General features: G+C 33.4%; 1 protein-coding gene across 1 annotated transcript in view; it reads left to right on the plus strand.

Annotated features, from left to right (window-relative positions):
* The window catches only part of LOC135224527 (nucleolar protein 6-like), a 254757-nt gene that overhangs the window by 164727 nt on the left and 74609 nt on the right, over positions 1–15421 (plus strand). Inside the window, exon 15 of the mRNA XM_064263598.1 lies at positions 3703–3781. Coding sequence (XP_064119668.1) covers positions 3703–3781 — 79 coding nt within the window. The remainder of the gene's footprint in view (positions 1–3702; positions 3782–15421) is intronic.

Here is a 15421-nt window from a genome sequence, read left to right on the forward strand (position 1 = left end):
ATTTGCAGACTCACCTATTTGCAGATTTTTTCTCTTAAGCCTATTTATAAATTATTTGCAAAAAATTCAGCAATTCCCCTCCTTTTCTGGTGATAAATATTCACTCAGTGTATTTTGATGTTATTTTCATGACTAAACACATTTTAGGATACAAAAATAATTTACTAATTTTCAAATATTAATATTGATTAAAACTGTGTTAGTAAGTTTAATAAGGTTAAATGATATTAAATAATAAAAACATGTTGTTAGTTTGATAAATAAATGATTTACTAATTTTCAAATATTAATGTTAATGTAAACTGTAATATCAATTCACTAAAGCAAATACTATAGTGAATTAGTAAGATTTCAGTTTTAAATTAATAAATTATGTAAAATTTTAAAGGAATTCATATCATCCCTCACCATTTTTTGCCAAAAACTTTAAAGAGGGGGGAGGGTGTACCTGTCACAATTGTCTAGGGTGGTGGAGTGTTGCCGTCTTAGTGGGTCTCTAATGAGTGTTGTCAACTTGCCAGTCAAATCATATACAGGCAGTCCCCAGTTATTGGCGGGGGTCCCATTCTCATTGGGGTGCTGATACACAAAAACTGCAATTAACCGAAACTGTACGATTTTTGGCTCCTATGGTGCCTCTGTTGGGTATTTTATGGTGCCATTACTCTTATTATTAGCACCTGATGGTGTCGATAACCATTTAAGTAGTAGCAGCATCTCGAGCTCGTACCTCAATTTTTTGCTCGTATAACAAAGCAAAAAACTGACTGAGTGACAGCTCGTACCTCGGAAAACTCATACATTAATTTACTTGTAAGTCAAGGTACCACTGTATTCTGCTAGAACTTTTCACAAAGATTCCAAATATGTTGTTACTTTTCTTCTACAATGAAAAATAACAATAATATTAAGGTTCAAACAGTGCTGCTGGCTAGTTATTATTAAAACTATAAAGCCTAGAGTATTTTCATGTTTTAATGAATTCTTTGACCCCAAAAGCATATGTTGCGACATCATATTTGTTATTTCAGCTATCTTAAAAGCAATTTTGCTGGCCATTTTGGAAAATTACCAAAAAAAAGGTTTACACCCATTTTTTCAAACGTCACTACATCTATGTATTTTTTAGGTTATTTATGAAAAAATAAAGTATTTTAAGGTGTTTTGTACAGCACAAGTTTCAGTTGTAAAGCCGTTGGTCCCGTTGCTTAATAACCACTGGTTCCATGCAACGTGAAAACACCATACAAACAAAACAAACAAACAGCGTCATTATGTTTAACGAGTACATACATTTGTGGAAATGCCGTTCAGACCATAAAGGTTATGCAAATAATATTAAAAAATTTTATTGAGAGTCATTACATAAGTATTAGGGTAAACTATATGCCCATGACACTGTTCTATGCTGCCGTCTGCCGCGCTTCTGAAAATATAGAGTTAAAAAAGTGCAAATTTAGCGATTGATTTTTCGATTTATAATGTTCATGCTTTTATGTTTAAAATGTGTATGAAAATGTATTATGTACAGGATATTTTTATTTATGTGCATAAATATGATACTAAGGCAGTTTTTGAAACTGTCCCCCATGTTATCAGAGGATGTTTTTTCTTGTTTGTTCTCTGTCGCTGCCTGTCGCTCTTTCGACAATATTGAGTTAAAAAAGTGCAAAATTAGCGATCAATGTGTCAATTTTATAAATGTTCATGCTTTTGTTTGAAATGTGTATGAAAATATATTACGTTTAGAGCATTTTTATTTTTGTACATAAATATGATACAAATTAAGGCAGCTTTTGTAACTGCTCTCCGTGTTATCATGTTTTTTCATGTTCGTTCTTGTCTGCAGCTGTTCCGAACAATGCATTTACAAAGACTTCAAGTGGTCATATTTTATTAATTTGGGAGCTAATTATAACTCATTTTGTTAATGAAACTTCAGTTTTTTTTATAAGTTTTCATGCTTTTAGTTAAAATGTGTATGAAAAATGTATTACGTACAGGGTATTTTTTTTTTTTTTGTACATAAATATGATACAGTGGCAGTACACATGTCCATTTGAAGTTTTTGTAACAACAGCCCTTCACATGATATAGAGAAAAGGTTGTTCAGTCGTGCCTGAATAATGAAATTTTAATTTATATCATTGAATCACATTTATATAACAAATTATATTTACAGTTGTTGCATAAATTGATTTTAAAAGACAAAACTCTTGTATACATTCGATTTGGCAGCACTGCAATTTGTTTTTTCCATGGGATAGAAGTACAAAATATAACTGTGGAACTCTGTTGATTTTTTTGTTTTGTTACACGAGGAAAAAATTGAGGTACGACCGTACGAGCTCGAGATGCCGCTGCTACATAGATGGAATAGTGACGAAAATTAAGATAGGCACAGAAGAAAAAGTAAATATGCATCTTTTCCATAAATCTTTTAAAAAGTTATATGCTACCTCCCTGTATCCAATAATGTTATATGTTTTGTCATATTATTTGTATTATAAAATACTACTAACATAGCAGTCAATGTTTTGGTTTGGAAATCGGCTAATGGCGAATACGAGTTTGTTTCACCATATTTACCGCAACTGTACTCTGCTGCTGGCATAGATGATACCATTACCTCCTGTCCGAGAGCTTATGAAGTTAGGGGCATTGATCCAACCCTCACATTCCAGAAGAATTTTTCAGTCCATCAGGTTCTGAAGGCAGGGGTGTAGTCTCGACAAACTCCTTCATTTCCGTCTACCTTCAGGACATATCCCTCAAGTCCTTGGACACATTTTTCCTTGAGACCTGTGGTGGCTTCTCAGCAAGTTGTGTAGCTTACCCAGCTTCTTTATCAGGACAAGGTTGCATCTTGCTTTAGATGTGTGGTTGTGGATGTGGGAATGAATATGGAAGTGGCTGTCTTCTCCTCTTCTCTGCCTCCTCATTCCACTTCTCATCATTTGGGCAGAGAGTGGATTCAGCTGTAACATGCTGGAATTGGCAACCGATACAGGTAAATTTTGTAATTAAGCAACCAGTCTATTCATCTTTTAGATTATACAAGCAACCGCCCCTTTCTCTGGCAAAGGAAGGTGGGGAAGGGCCCTGGCAGTAAGGCAAAATCATTGCTTATATTTGCCTCACTGTCTTACACTCTCAGATTCATCCCAGTTTCTTATTGGCATGGGGTTACGTTTCATCCCTCATTAAAAAAAAAGCCCAGAAGTCTGGTGATTGAACATGCAATTCCTTTGCTCTTGCATTGTGCTCAGAGGCATGATTCTCCTCCTTGCTCTTTCACCTAGAAGAAAACACAGGTATACCAAACTCCATTCAGTTCTAGAGATTAATTCAAATTCTCCTAACTATACAAACCTTAGGTTGTTTACACATTAGGCCCGCCTCATGCCACCCCTCAGTCTAATAACTGGGCGAAAAGCATCGTTCGTTAAATGTTTACGTTCAGGTGGATGGGAATCCCACCAAAAAAGTAATTCCTAATGTAAAGGACCTCAGGTTCGTATAGTTAGGAAAAATACAATTTACCTTAAAAAATTGTCATTTTAGTCCATTTTAATTTTATATGAATGCAGCAAAATTTCCCCTATTTAAGATGAAAGTCCTTTGCACTAAATGAAAATGCATACATGATATAATTTTCATTTTTATGTTAATCTGAAGAAAATGTTTGTCCTGACATTTCAGGGATTGGAAAAATGCGAGTCCCGAGTCCAGTTTTCTGAACAATATGGAAATGTTCCATCTTATAATTATGCTATAGAAGGTAAGAGTATTCTATTTCCATCATATTTTAGTGCTATTTTGATTTTGGTTGGAGGGAGCATCTGAAAACGACACATCTTACTTGAGCGGCTATATACAAATTTCAATAAAATAAGACAAAATCATGCTACCATAAATAGTCAAAAGATTCCAAACAAGGACTGAAAATGGTACATTTCTCATTTGCCTTATTAAGCATTTTTGCTGTTCATGTGCTGTCATCCTCCTATATGTTATTTATTATTTTTTAATTACATTTTCCACCTGTTTTTGCCCTACATCATCTGAACAATTATTACATTGCTCAGGACTGTCTTAGTCTTTATAGTATGTGACGATTTAGTTATTGAAATTTGATGATTTGCATTGTGTGTTGGTAACTTGCGTTCTGAGCACCATTCTTTTTTATATTGTGTGTTGGGTATCACTTATGGTAGGTTAACAGTGTTTAAGTTATCCACATTGTTTGCACGTTTCATTCTTTGATGGAGAGGTTGTAAGTTTTCTGTAAAAAAGTTACACATATGGTTGTTTTTCTGAGAAATCCAGCAATTACCTGTTGGTAATGTTACAGTGGTACTTCGCTTTTTCACGGGGATAGGTCCAGAACCTATCACAGAAATGGAAAATCCCCTCTAAAAAATACTTATAACTGCCAAATACCCTGTACTCCCTAAAGTAATATGCTTTTAACAGCCTATTTGAACAGTTCACTGCATAATCTGATAGTTTAAACAAAAATACTTGTACCTTAAATTATCATTCTAAAATAATTTAATATTTTGAACAAAAATACACCCCAAACCAAGTAAATACACCCCCTGAAATGATAACAATGATTTACTAATTTTGAAATATTAATATTAATGTAAAAGCAAATTGTATCTTTAAAATGTTTAATACAAATTAGATAAATCTTTATTTGAAATTAAATAAATCTGTCTTCCAGAAGGTTTGACAACTAGATTATCACTAATTTTTTTTCATAGACCATCACTTTATTTACTAATTACAGTGGTACTTTGACCTATTTGCACATCAAATCAATTTTCCCCATTGAAAATACTTAAAATGCCCTTAATCCGTTCGAACCCTCAAAATGCCATCCCATATTTTGATGTTTCATGTTATTAAACAAGGAAAATACATTTCTAAATAACAAATATTGTATACAAATATAATAGAAAGAGTATTCAAAGATATAATAAGGTTTATACAGTGTACAGGTAGTGTTCAAGTTATGATAATTCAGCTTATGATAATCTGGTTTTACGATAGCCTACAGGAGCGAGAGAGACCAAATTACAATAACCTAACTTTATCCCATCTTCTAGTTAAATAAGTTAAAAAAAAACAGCAAAAGAGAATGATGAAAGTATTGTTTTAACATTATACTCGTTGCGTAAATGTGGACAGCCATGAACAACCAAACGAGAAACGTTTTTTGCTAAGTAGAACCGAATTGGATAACAACAACCTCCGTTTCCCTTGTATTTTGACCATCATACGGCAGTTAACAATTCCTGTAGTTTTGTTATAAATGATGTCATGTAGCCTATGACTTGAGATATTTTTATGTGATAACTTTATTCATTATGAATAAAAAATCAACAAGGAAATATACTGTTAGATTTAAACCGAGTTGTAGCTGAAGCTGAGAAAATGGTTCAAGCTGCTAATGACTTATTGCATCAGCAACAAGGATAAAGCTCCTGTAAACGTATGCCATCAAACACAAACCTAGATAAAATTGAGAGAAAATCATTTTATAATAACTTCTGAGCTTGAAAGAACACATTTTACGATTGTTTTCGCACTGATAAGATAAATAACATTAAGCACATATTACAATGAAAGAAAGTGAAAATTCCAAACAGAACCATGTAATGTTTTACTCAATAAACATGCCACCAACGCAATCTGTTAAAAAAAAAATTAATTTAGTTCACAATCACAACATTATGTATTCAAGTCATTTTTAACTTAAAAACATGTATGATAAAAACCGACCTTGTCCCCACATAAGTTTATGCTAACTGGAAGCAAGAAAATTCACTCAGAACTGAGTTAAATATGGCAAAGGCAAAATAAACTCGTATTCACCATCAGTTAATTTCCAGACCAAAACATTGACTGCTATGTTAGTATTTTATAATAATAGTAATATGAGAATACATACTATATTATTGGATACAGTGAAGTAATATATAACTTTTTAAAAGATTCATGGAAAAGATGCATATTTACTTTATCTTCTTTGCATATCATAATTTTCGTCACTACGCCATCTACGTAGTTGTGGCATCTCAAGCTCTTACCTCAATTTTTTGCATGCGTAACAAAGCAAAAAAATTGACCGAGTGATGACTCGTACATCGGAAAACTTGTACAAATATTAATTCACTCGTAGGTCAAGGTACCACTCTACTGTGCTTTTTTTCATATTGTGTTTGTGATTAAATCCTCGAGAAACCCTGCAGAAGAAGTGGTTATGTTTAATTTTTGATGGAATTTGTAAGTTTTCATGCTTTTATATGTTATAAAATTGGGAAGAAAAATTGTCATTTTTATTTTTGTACATAAATACAGTATGATTTTAAGATTACAAAACAGCTGTCAATGTAAACATCTCTCTCTCTCTCACTGAGATGAGAGAAATTTTTTATGCATATGTAACATGTGATGTTACTTTGTTGTCATTAAGTTTTTCATATTTTCCATGCTATAATTACAACATTTATGCCCTCTGTTGTAAATTATATAAAATTTTAAAATATACATATTGATTCACAGTCTTCTCCAAAGCTACGGAGCAATGGGGTTTGGTAACCTTTAATTATCTTGACATATTGACAGTGGGAGAAGAGGGGTGTCGGAGCCCGTGAGAAACTTAACTCTCTCCACTATGATGTCTAGCATCACTGATGAGCGCAGATTGTGAATTATACTACGTGACATCACTTCTCAGGGTTTGGACCACAGTCCAGGGGGCAAACGAGGTTCTTTTCTTTTTTCTACATACTTGTGTGTGTGTGTGTGTATTTGTATATGTATATATATTTATATATATGTGTGTGTATATATATATATATATATATGTATATGTATATGTATACAGTGTTCCCCCCGTATTCGCGGGAGATGTGTACCAGACACCCACGCGAATAGTTCAAACTCCCTTCTAAAAATACCTATATCTGCCTATCTTGAAAGTTCAAATACCAAATGTCTACCTAAAGTATTATCCTACATCAAATATACCATTGAATTGGTATTATTAATATCATTTTAAAGTCATCTTAAACATTTTACTATTAGAAATATATAAATAGCCAATAGCAGAGAGAGAGAGAGAGAGAGAGAGAGAGAGAGAGAGAGAGAGAGAGAGAGAGAGAGAGAGAGAGAGAGAGAGAGAGAGAGAATAACTCCTTATGATATCAATAGATTGAGATGAACGTCTGTAGGCAACACTTTTTTCCCTTCCCATAAATACATATATTTCTCCAGAGAAGAGAGAAAGAGAAGACTGTGCAATTATGTTTGTCTGTCTTTCAGTTCTTTTGCTGAGAGCGAGAGAGATAAAAGAAGGAAGAAATAGAAACACCAAATGTATACCTTATGTAACATCCTGCATCAAATTTACCTTAAATTATTATCATATTGCTGTATTAATCTTAGAGATTGTATTAGTATAATTTCAAAGTAATCCTAAACATTAGTACCCTTAAAGGTATATACTTACGTACGTACTTATAACACTTGCAGCCAAGAGAGACAGAGTTACCACTTTGACAAGTATCTTGTGGAGAGAGAGAGAGAGAGAGAGAGAGTTGTCCTTACAGTATTTAAAAGAGTGGAATGGGATGATTATTTTATTTAAAATACTCACATATGAATTTTGTAATTACAGTTATAGTATTATTATCGGAAAATATTAATGATAAACTTATTACATACATGTCCATGAAAATGATCTCATCTCAGTGAGAGAGAGAGAGAGAGAGAGAGAGAGAGAGAGAGATTACATAAAAACCATTAAATTCGTTGGCCATTGTATGGCATTGTTACTTTCCCAGCTCCAAGCGTCACTGGAGTTGAGAAGGTAGGGAAATTGATACAGAAAAAGACGAAGGGAAGAATTTTCATTTGAAATTAGTTATTGTATTATTACTACTTCTATTATTATTATTATTATTATTATTATTTGAAAATATAATAAACACATGCATCTACCATAAAAATTCTCTCATCTCAGTAAGAAAGAGGAGTTATCCTTACAAAGTGAAATGGAAAGGTCATTTTCATCTCTTTAAAATACTACCATTATGAATTTTGTAATTACAGTTTTATTATTATTATTGTTATTATTATTATTATTATTATTATTATTATTATTATTATTATTATTATTATTATTATCATCATCAAATAACTGAAATTATCAATAAACATTTTACATACTAGTACCATAAAAATTCTTTCATCTTGGTAAGAGAGAGAGAGAGAGAGTGTGTGTGTTTATCTCTCTGTTCTCTCCAAAAATACTTATAACGCCTCCAGCGAAAGAGAGGGAGGGGGTTACCACTATGACACATTATTATCTTGTGTGGCAAAAGAGAGAGAGAGAGAGAGTTAACCTTAATTAAAAGTGACATGGATAGATTAGTATTGTATTTCTTTAAAATACTATCACATAATATGAATTTTGTAATTACAGTTATTATTTATTATTATTATTATTATTATGATTATTATTATTATTATTATTATTATTATTATTTATTATTTTAGTAGTTATTTGAAAGTATTAAAAACATATAGTACAAGTACTATAAAAAATCTCGAGTCTCAGTAAATGAGAGAGAGAGAGAGAGAGAGAGAGAGAGAGAGAGAGAAGAGAGAGAGAGAGAGAGAGAGAGAGAGAGAGAGAGAGAGGGGGGGGAAATTTCATGAGCACTTGATGGCACCACAACAGCTCTTCCCCCTCCTGTCACATAACTTGATATATCTGACAGTTTTAGTACCTGGAGTTAGAGAAAGAAGACTGGGATTTCCTTCATTCTTCCATAATTTTATAAATTTATAAAGTAAAATCTTACTAATTTACTATGGTGTTTTCTTTAATGAATTGATATTATTGTTGTATAGATTAATATTAATATTTGAAAATAGTAAATCATTTATTTATCATACAAAAAAACATACATCATTGTAGTAGAGAGAGAGAGAGAGAGAGAGAGAGAGAGAGAGAGAGAGAGAGAGAATTATGATTTTTATTATGTGATATCATTTTAACTTATTAAACTTACTAATACAGTATTAATCAAAATTAATATTTGAAAATTAGTCAATCATTTTTGTATCGTAAAAATGTATTTAGTCATGAAAATAAACATCAAAATACACTAATTAGTGATGTTTTTTGTTGGATAATCCCGCGAATGGGCGAATCCCCCGCAAATAAATGTGTAGATATGGTCCAGAGAGAAATCCGCGAATCAGTGAGTCTGTGAATCCAGAGAATGCAAATACGGGGGCCCCACTGTTTATATATATATTATATATTATATATTATATATTATATATAAGCGAATACCACAGGAAAATATTAGTCAGAAATCCAAGCGCTTTCGTCTTTACTCAGACATCGTCAAGGAGTTAATTAAGTACAATTGGAGATAAAGGTCTCAGGTACACAACAAGATCAAGAATACCAGATGGTTAATTGTCAAAATGGTAAAAATTAAAAGAGATAATCCAGGATTATCGGATATCACACGGTCACAAATCTAACCGAAACTACAAAGTATCTTTACAGTCCAAAACATGTAAAAACTGAGTATATTAATTTTGTTGCTTATATTTATCTACAACTTTTTTCATAATGAAAGCATCAAGTTTAAATAAACCAAGACTTAAATTTAGAACATTTCTATTATTTGACTTGATGAAACAAGATTCAGTGATATTCCTTTTAACTGTGTCATTACATGGGGTTAAGGCTCTTGCTTGACTCCAGTTAATAGGATGGTCTAAATTTCTCATATGTACGAATAATGCATTCGATATTTGCCCAGTTCTCACAGAATATTGATGTTGCTTGAGACGTTGTGAAAGAGATTTACCGGTCTGTCCGTAATAGACTTTATCACACTTTTTGCAAGGAATTTCATATATGCAGCCTGGAAGATCTTTAGGAGAATTTATTATTATTAATCTCTTGACATTAATATTACTGAAAATAACATTTATGTTAAATAGCTTTAAAATTCTAGGAATATCTAAAAACCTTTCATCATAGGGTAATTTTAGAATGTTATGCTTACTAAAATCAAGTTTGTCAGTTGAATAAAATGTTTTTCTAGCTCTTTTCCATGCCACATCTATAAAAAGTCCTTGGGTATTTAAGTTTCAATGCAATATTATAAATAGTGTTAATTTCAGCGTCTATAAACTGCGGGCTACAGACACGTAAAGCCCTTAAGAACATCCCAGAAAAAACAGAGAATTTAACATTTTGATGGTGATTGGAGTAGTAATGAACAAAAGAGGCAATTTTAGTTGATTTTCAAAAGACTGAAAAGGTGAAATTTCTATCATTTCTATGGACAGTTACATCAAGAAAATTCAAATTACAATTTCTTTCTTCCTCTACAGTAAATTTTATAGAAGGGACTAAATTATTGAGATTATTAAGGAATTCCCGGAGGTTTTCGTGAACTGGCCAAATACAGAAGATATCATCCACGTATCTAAACCAAATAACTTTTTGGGGCAAAATTCTTGGTAAGAGTTTTGTCTCAAAAAATTCCATGTAAATATTGCTAAGGACAGGAGATAAGGGATTACCCATGGCCATGCCAAACTTTTGTACAAAAAATTCCCCATTGAAACAAAATTTACTATCTTTGATACATAACCTTATGAGACTAATGAGATTTTCTACACTTAAGGGAATGTCATGACGCTCTAATTCCTCTTCCAAATATTCAAGTAAGTCATCTACAGGCACTTTTGTAAATAAAGAGACAACATCAAAACTAACCATATTAAAATCATAATTCAAATTTAAACTATTCAATTTGTTTATAAAATCAACATTGTTTTTAACATTCGTGTTAGAAATATTTCCTACCAAAGGAGTAAGAATTTTTACAAGCCATTTAGATAAATTATACGAAACTGAGCCCACTGAACTAATGATTGGTCTGATAGGGTTATTGATTTTATGTGTCTTGACTAAACCATACATGTAAGGTAGGGAGGCGCATTGCGGTGTAAACTGTTTAATTAAATGGTCCAAGCCCTTCAAAATGGATTTAATTTGTTTATTAAAATGGGAGTTAACTGTCTGTGTAGGGTCAGACCTCAGTTTCGTATAAGTATCAGTGTCATTTAGCAATGTCATTATTTTACTTATATAGTCTCTTTTATTCATAATTACCACTGCATTAGATTTATCTGCTTTTGTCACCTTCACTGTTTTGTCTTCTTTAATTTTCTTAAAAGCCTGGAGAAATTTCACGGGTACATTAGGGGGAGAAGGTTTACTCATAGCACCATACACAATACCTTTACAAATATTGATATCATCAGGGCATAGGTTTTGATTCAATTTTTCTAAATAACAAAAGGATTTTGAGATGTCGACACAGTCCAGGTTACCATTAAATACACCAAAGCTTAACCCATATCCCAAAGCCGCTGTCGTAGCACTATCCACTGGTTTGTCAGATAAATTAATCATGAAGTCCACGTTGGCATGCTTAGTCCAGTCGCTTTCAGCAATAAGATTTTTCAGCTTGACTTGGAGCTTCCTTTCAAGACGGTTGCAGCACTTTCTCAATTTTCCGTAGCAATAATCCAGCATCCGATTCTTCCAGGAATTCCTTAATAATCTCAATAATTTAGTCCCTTCTATAAAATTTACTGTAGAGGAAGAAAGAAATTGTAATTTGAATTTTCTTGATGTAACTGTCCATAGAAATGATAGAAATTTCACCTTTTCAGTCTTTTGAAAATCAACTAAAATTGCCTCTTTTGTTCATTACTACTCCAATCACCATCAAAATGTTAAATTCTCTGTTTTTTCTGGGATGTTCTTAAGGGCTTTACGTGTCTGTAGCCCGCAGTTTATAGACGCTGAAATTAACACTATTTATAATATTGCATTGAAACTTAAATACCCAAGGACTTTTTATAGATGTGGCATGGAAAATAGCTTGAAAAACATTTTATTCAACTAATAACAAACTTGAATTTAGTAAGCATAACATTCTAAAATTACCCTATGATGAAAGGTTTTTAGATATTCCTAGAATTTTAAAGCTATTTAACATAAATGTTATTTTCAGTAATATTAATGTCAAGGGAGAATCCACAGGGCAGGTCTTCACTAGGGTCAGAGAGGGCATTATTAGTTGTCTGACTGTCGCTCTCTCTCCTTTTCTGCAGTCTGTATTTTGATAGGTCTGGGGTCTCTAGTTCTTTCACTGTCATTTTTTTTTATTAAGCTGACCTTGTGTCAGCACGGGCTCTTGCTCACCGAGCAGCCTGTAATTTTCACTGTCATGAAGCGCTTACGTGATTTCAGACGTCTTTTGTTTCATGATGGTTGTAGAGTGGGTGTTTGGGATCATTTGCTTGTTTGGTCATTTCCTTTCTATTCATGGCATCTCGATGGATGTTGGGTGGTGCGACGCTGGCTAGTCTACATAAAGCTGGCAGGGGTGTTGCACTCAGTGTGCCATTTATTAGTTGGCAAGCTCTATTTAGCTCAATATCCACTTTTGGAGTGGCTTGATCTTTCCCACACAGGAGCACAATATTCTGCAGTGGAGTAAAATAGTGCTAGGGCTGTTTGCTATAAAGTTTTTGCATCTGCTCCTCACTTGGTGAATGCAATTTTGCTTAGGAGGTTATTTCTGGTGGCCACTTTTTTTCCTGAGCTTGTCGACGTGCTCCTTGAAAGTCGGTGTTCTATCAAGAGTGACGCCAAGATGGACTGGATGCGGATGGTTTTCCAGTTCCTCATTTTCCTATTTTATTTTCAGTTTTCTTTATGCTTGGTGGTTGTTCAGATGGAACGAGCATACCTGAGTTTTCATGGGGTTTGCTTTGAGGTGCCATTTCCACATAGAAAGATCTGTTTTCTAAGAGTGATCCAATGATATGCACAATGGTGGGGCTCTGTGGTTGACTGTGTCATAGGCAGCTGTGAAATCGACAAACACAGCACCTGTAATTTGTTTGTTCTCGAATCCATAGAGTTTGTAGGTGATGCAAAGTAAGGATATTGGTCAGTAGCTCTTAGGTGAGCTTGGACCTTTACCAGGCTTGAGAAGGGCCACAGCTCCTGCTCTTCTCCATATCTTGGGATTCGGTAAGTTAATGCACATTTATTGAAAAGAGCAAGAAGCCAAGTCCTAGCCTTGTCTACAAAATGCAGAATCATCTCGATTGAAGTTTCATCTAGACCACCAGCTTTCTCTGACTTCATGTATTTCATAGATGATTGTAATTATTTCATGGTAAATGGTTCAAATATATCATCACTGTGACAAGATGTGTTTTGCTTCATTTTTCTAGATATCCCTTCTCTCTGTTTTGGTTGTTGGTCTTTCCATTGATCAGGAGTTGATGGGCTACTTCATTAGGGGTGACTATAGAGGTCAAAATCTGAAACGAGAAAAAAAGGGTGAGTTTTTTTGTCCAAAAAAAAAAAAAAAAAAGCCAAAATTTCACCTTTTTTTTTTTTTTTTTGGTACCTAAATGAAATAGGAAGTGGCTAATTTTTTTATACAATAAACTCATATTATCCTAGAACAGAATTATGTAAAAAGATCTGCACTAAGATGTAATTTACTGTTATATCAGAAATGTTATTCTCTCTCTCTCTCTCTCTCTCTCTCTCTCTCTCTCTCTCTCTCTCTCTCTCTCTCTCTCTCTCTCTAAACAATTATTTACGAAAATATTTACAAAAAATACAAAATACACTATATACTCACAAAAATTGAGGGAATCCTTCCTAAAACTACTATTTATAATATGTGACTGCCAGAAAAGGTGTCGGACCCATAGAGGTCAAAATGAAAAAAGAGAAAAAAAAAGGTTATATTGTTTTGGCCAAAAAAATTGTCAAAATTTCACAAATTATTTTGGTACCTAAATTAAATAGGAAAAGGCTAATTGTTTTATAGAATAAACTCATGATTTATTGACATAAGCACATGTAATCTGTCACCAGAAAAGGCAGAGACCCACCCCCTCTCTCCCCCTCCCCCTCTTGTGTCTTAATAATCTCAAGGTCATTCCCCTTGCATCGAACTCTCGATACACAAACTTGGCTTCTTGCCATATAGAGTTGTCAGCAACCTCCAAATTATCATCAAAATCACTTTATAATTCCATTAGAAGTAAGTTGATGACATCCATGCCCAGAGAATACTGCCTGCTGGCCATTGTTGATGAAAAATGCAAAAAAAAAAAAAAAAAAGCAAAAACTGAGAAATTGGCATTCAAAAGAAGTTGGAATAAATGGGAATATAATTCTTCTCAGCCACAACCAATGGCAGCATAATGTACACACACCACATACCTAGAGTTTCCAATAATATAAAACTATCCCAGAGTCAACAGTGTTAGACAGGAAATCACTACTTGATAACTTTGCCTTTGTATCCCACACATGTTCAAAACAAACTATTACTCAGAAAAGGGGAAAAGACAAAGGCAAGGCAAATGCAAATTTTGACATGATTGTAGTGTGTGTTTTGCTATCCTCTTGCAGATCGATCACACCCAGATGCGAGATAGACGATGATTTAGGGGAAAAAAACATGTTTTTTGAAACACCCCTTGGGTCGTGCTCGACCTTGCTAACCTATCCAGGGTTAATCAGCTAAAAAGAATTATAATTATGATAACATGTGCTTAGCAAATGAATCTTAATCTTTTTATTGTTATAAGGATATTGATTAATCTTCCTTCTTTTTCTTCTTCATCCCCACTGCTATCCCTAAGCCTGTATTGGCCTAAGATAGATCCAAAGTACTTGAAATTCCCTACCTTTGGTAAATGTAGGCCTCTTCTATCTCCGTTTAACTCACTTTTACCATTTTGCCATCCCAGCCAATAGATCTGCCACTCTTTAACCCCTCACTGCAATTCATTTTCAGTCTCTGCCTTAATCACTAGATAATCTGCAGGGTACATCCCATAAATTTTCCTCCCTTAACTCCTCGCTGAGTACTTTCAAAACCAGTTCAAACAGAAACGGGCTTAGGTACAATCCATAAAATAAAGCAGCTGTAACTTCAAACATTTATGTTTTGCCACAGGCTGTTATTAATGCTATGCTGTTCATTCATACATCATTTCAACCAAACTAACCAGCTAATGGGGATATTTCTTCTTTCTTGTATATCAAAAACAGTTGTTCTATTGAGTGCCTTCTCTAGGTCTTGAAAGCAGAAACCTCATAACTCATCTAGTTAGCCAATCGCTAACTAATTTTACTAAAACTACTTTTTCTTTATTCTCGCTACTGACTATCATTTTTACTCTTATTTCTTCCTATCTTTTACCCATAATAATAAATCTTGAACCTATTTTCTACCTCTTTGTTTCCCTTTCCCTTCCA

The sequence above is a fragment of the Macrobrachium nipponense genome, chromosome 12 (genome assembly GCF_015104395.2).
Source record: "Macrobrachium nipponense isolate FS-2020 chromosome 12, ASM1510439v2, whole genome shotgun sequence".
Classification (NCBI taxonomy): domain Eukaryota; kingdom Metazoa; phylum Arthropoda; class Malacostraca; order Decapoda; family Palaemonidae; genus Macrobrachium; species Macrobrachium nipponense.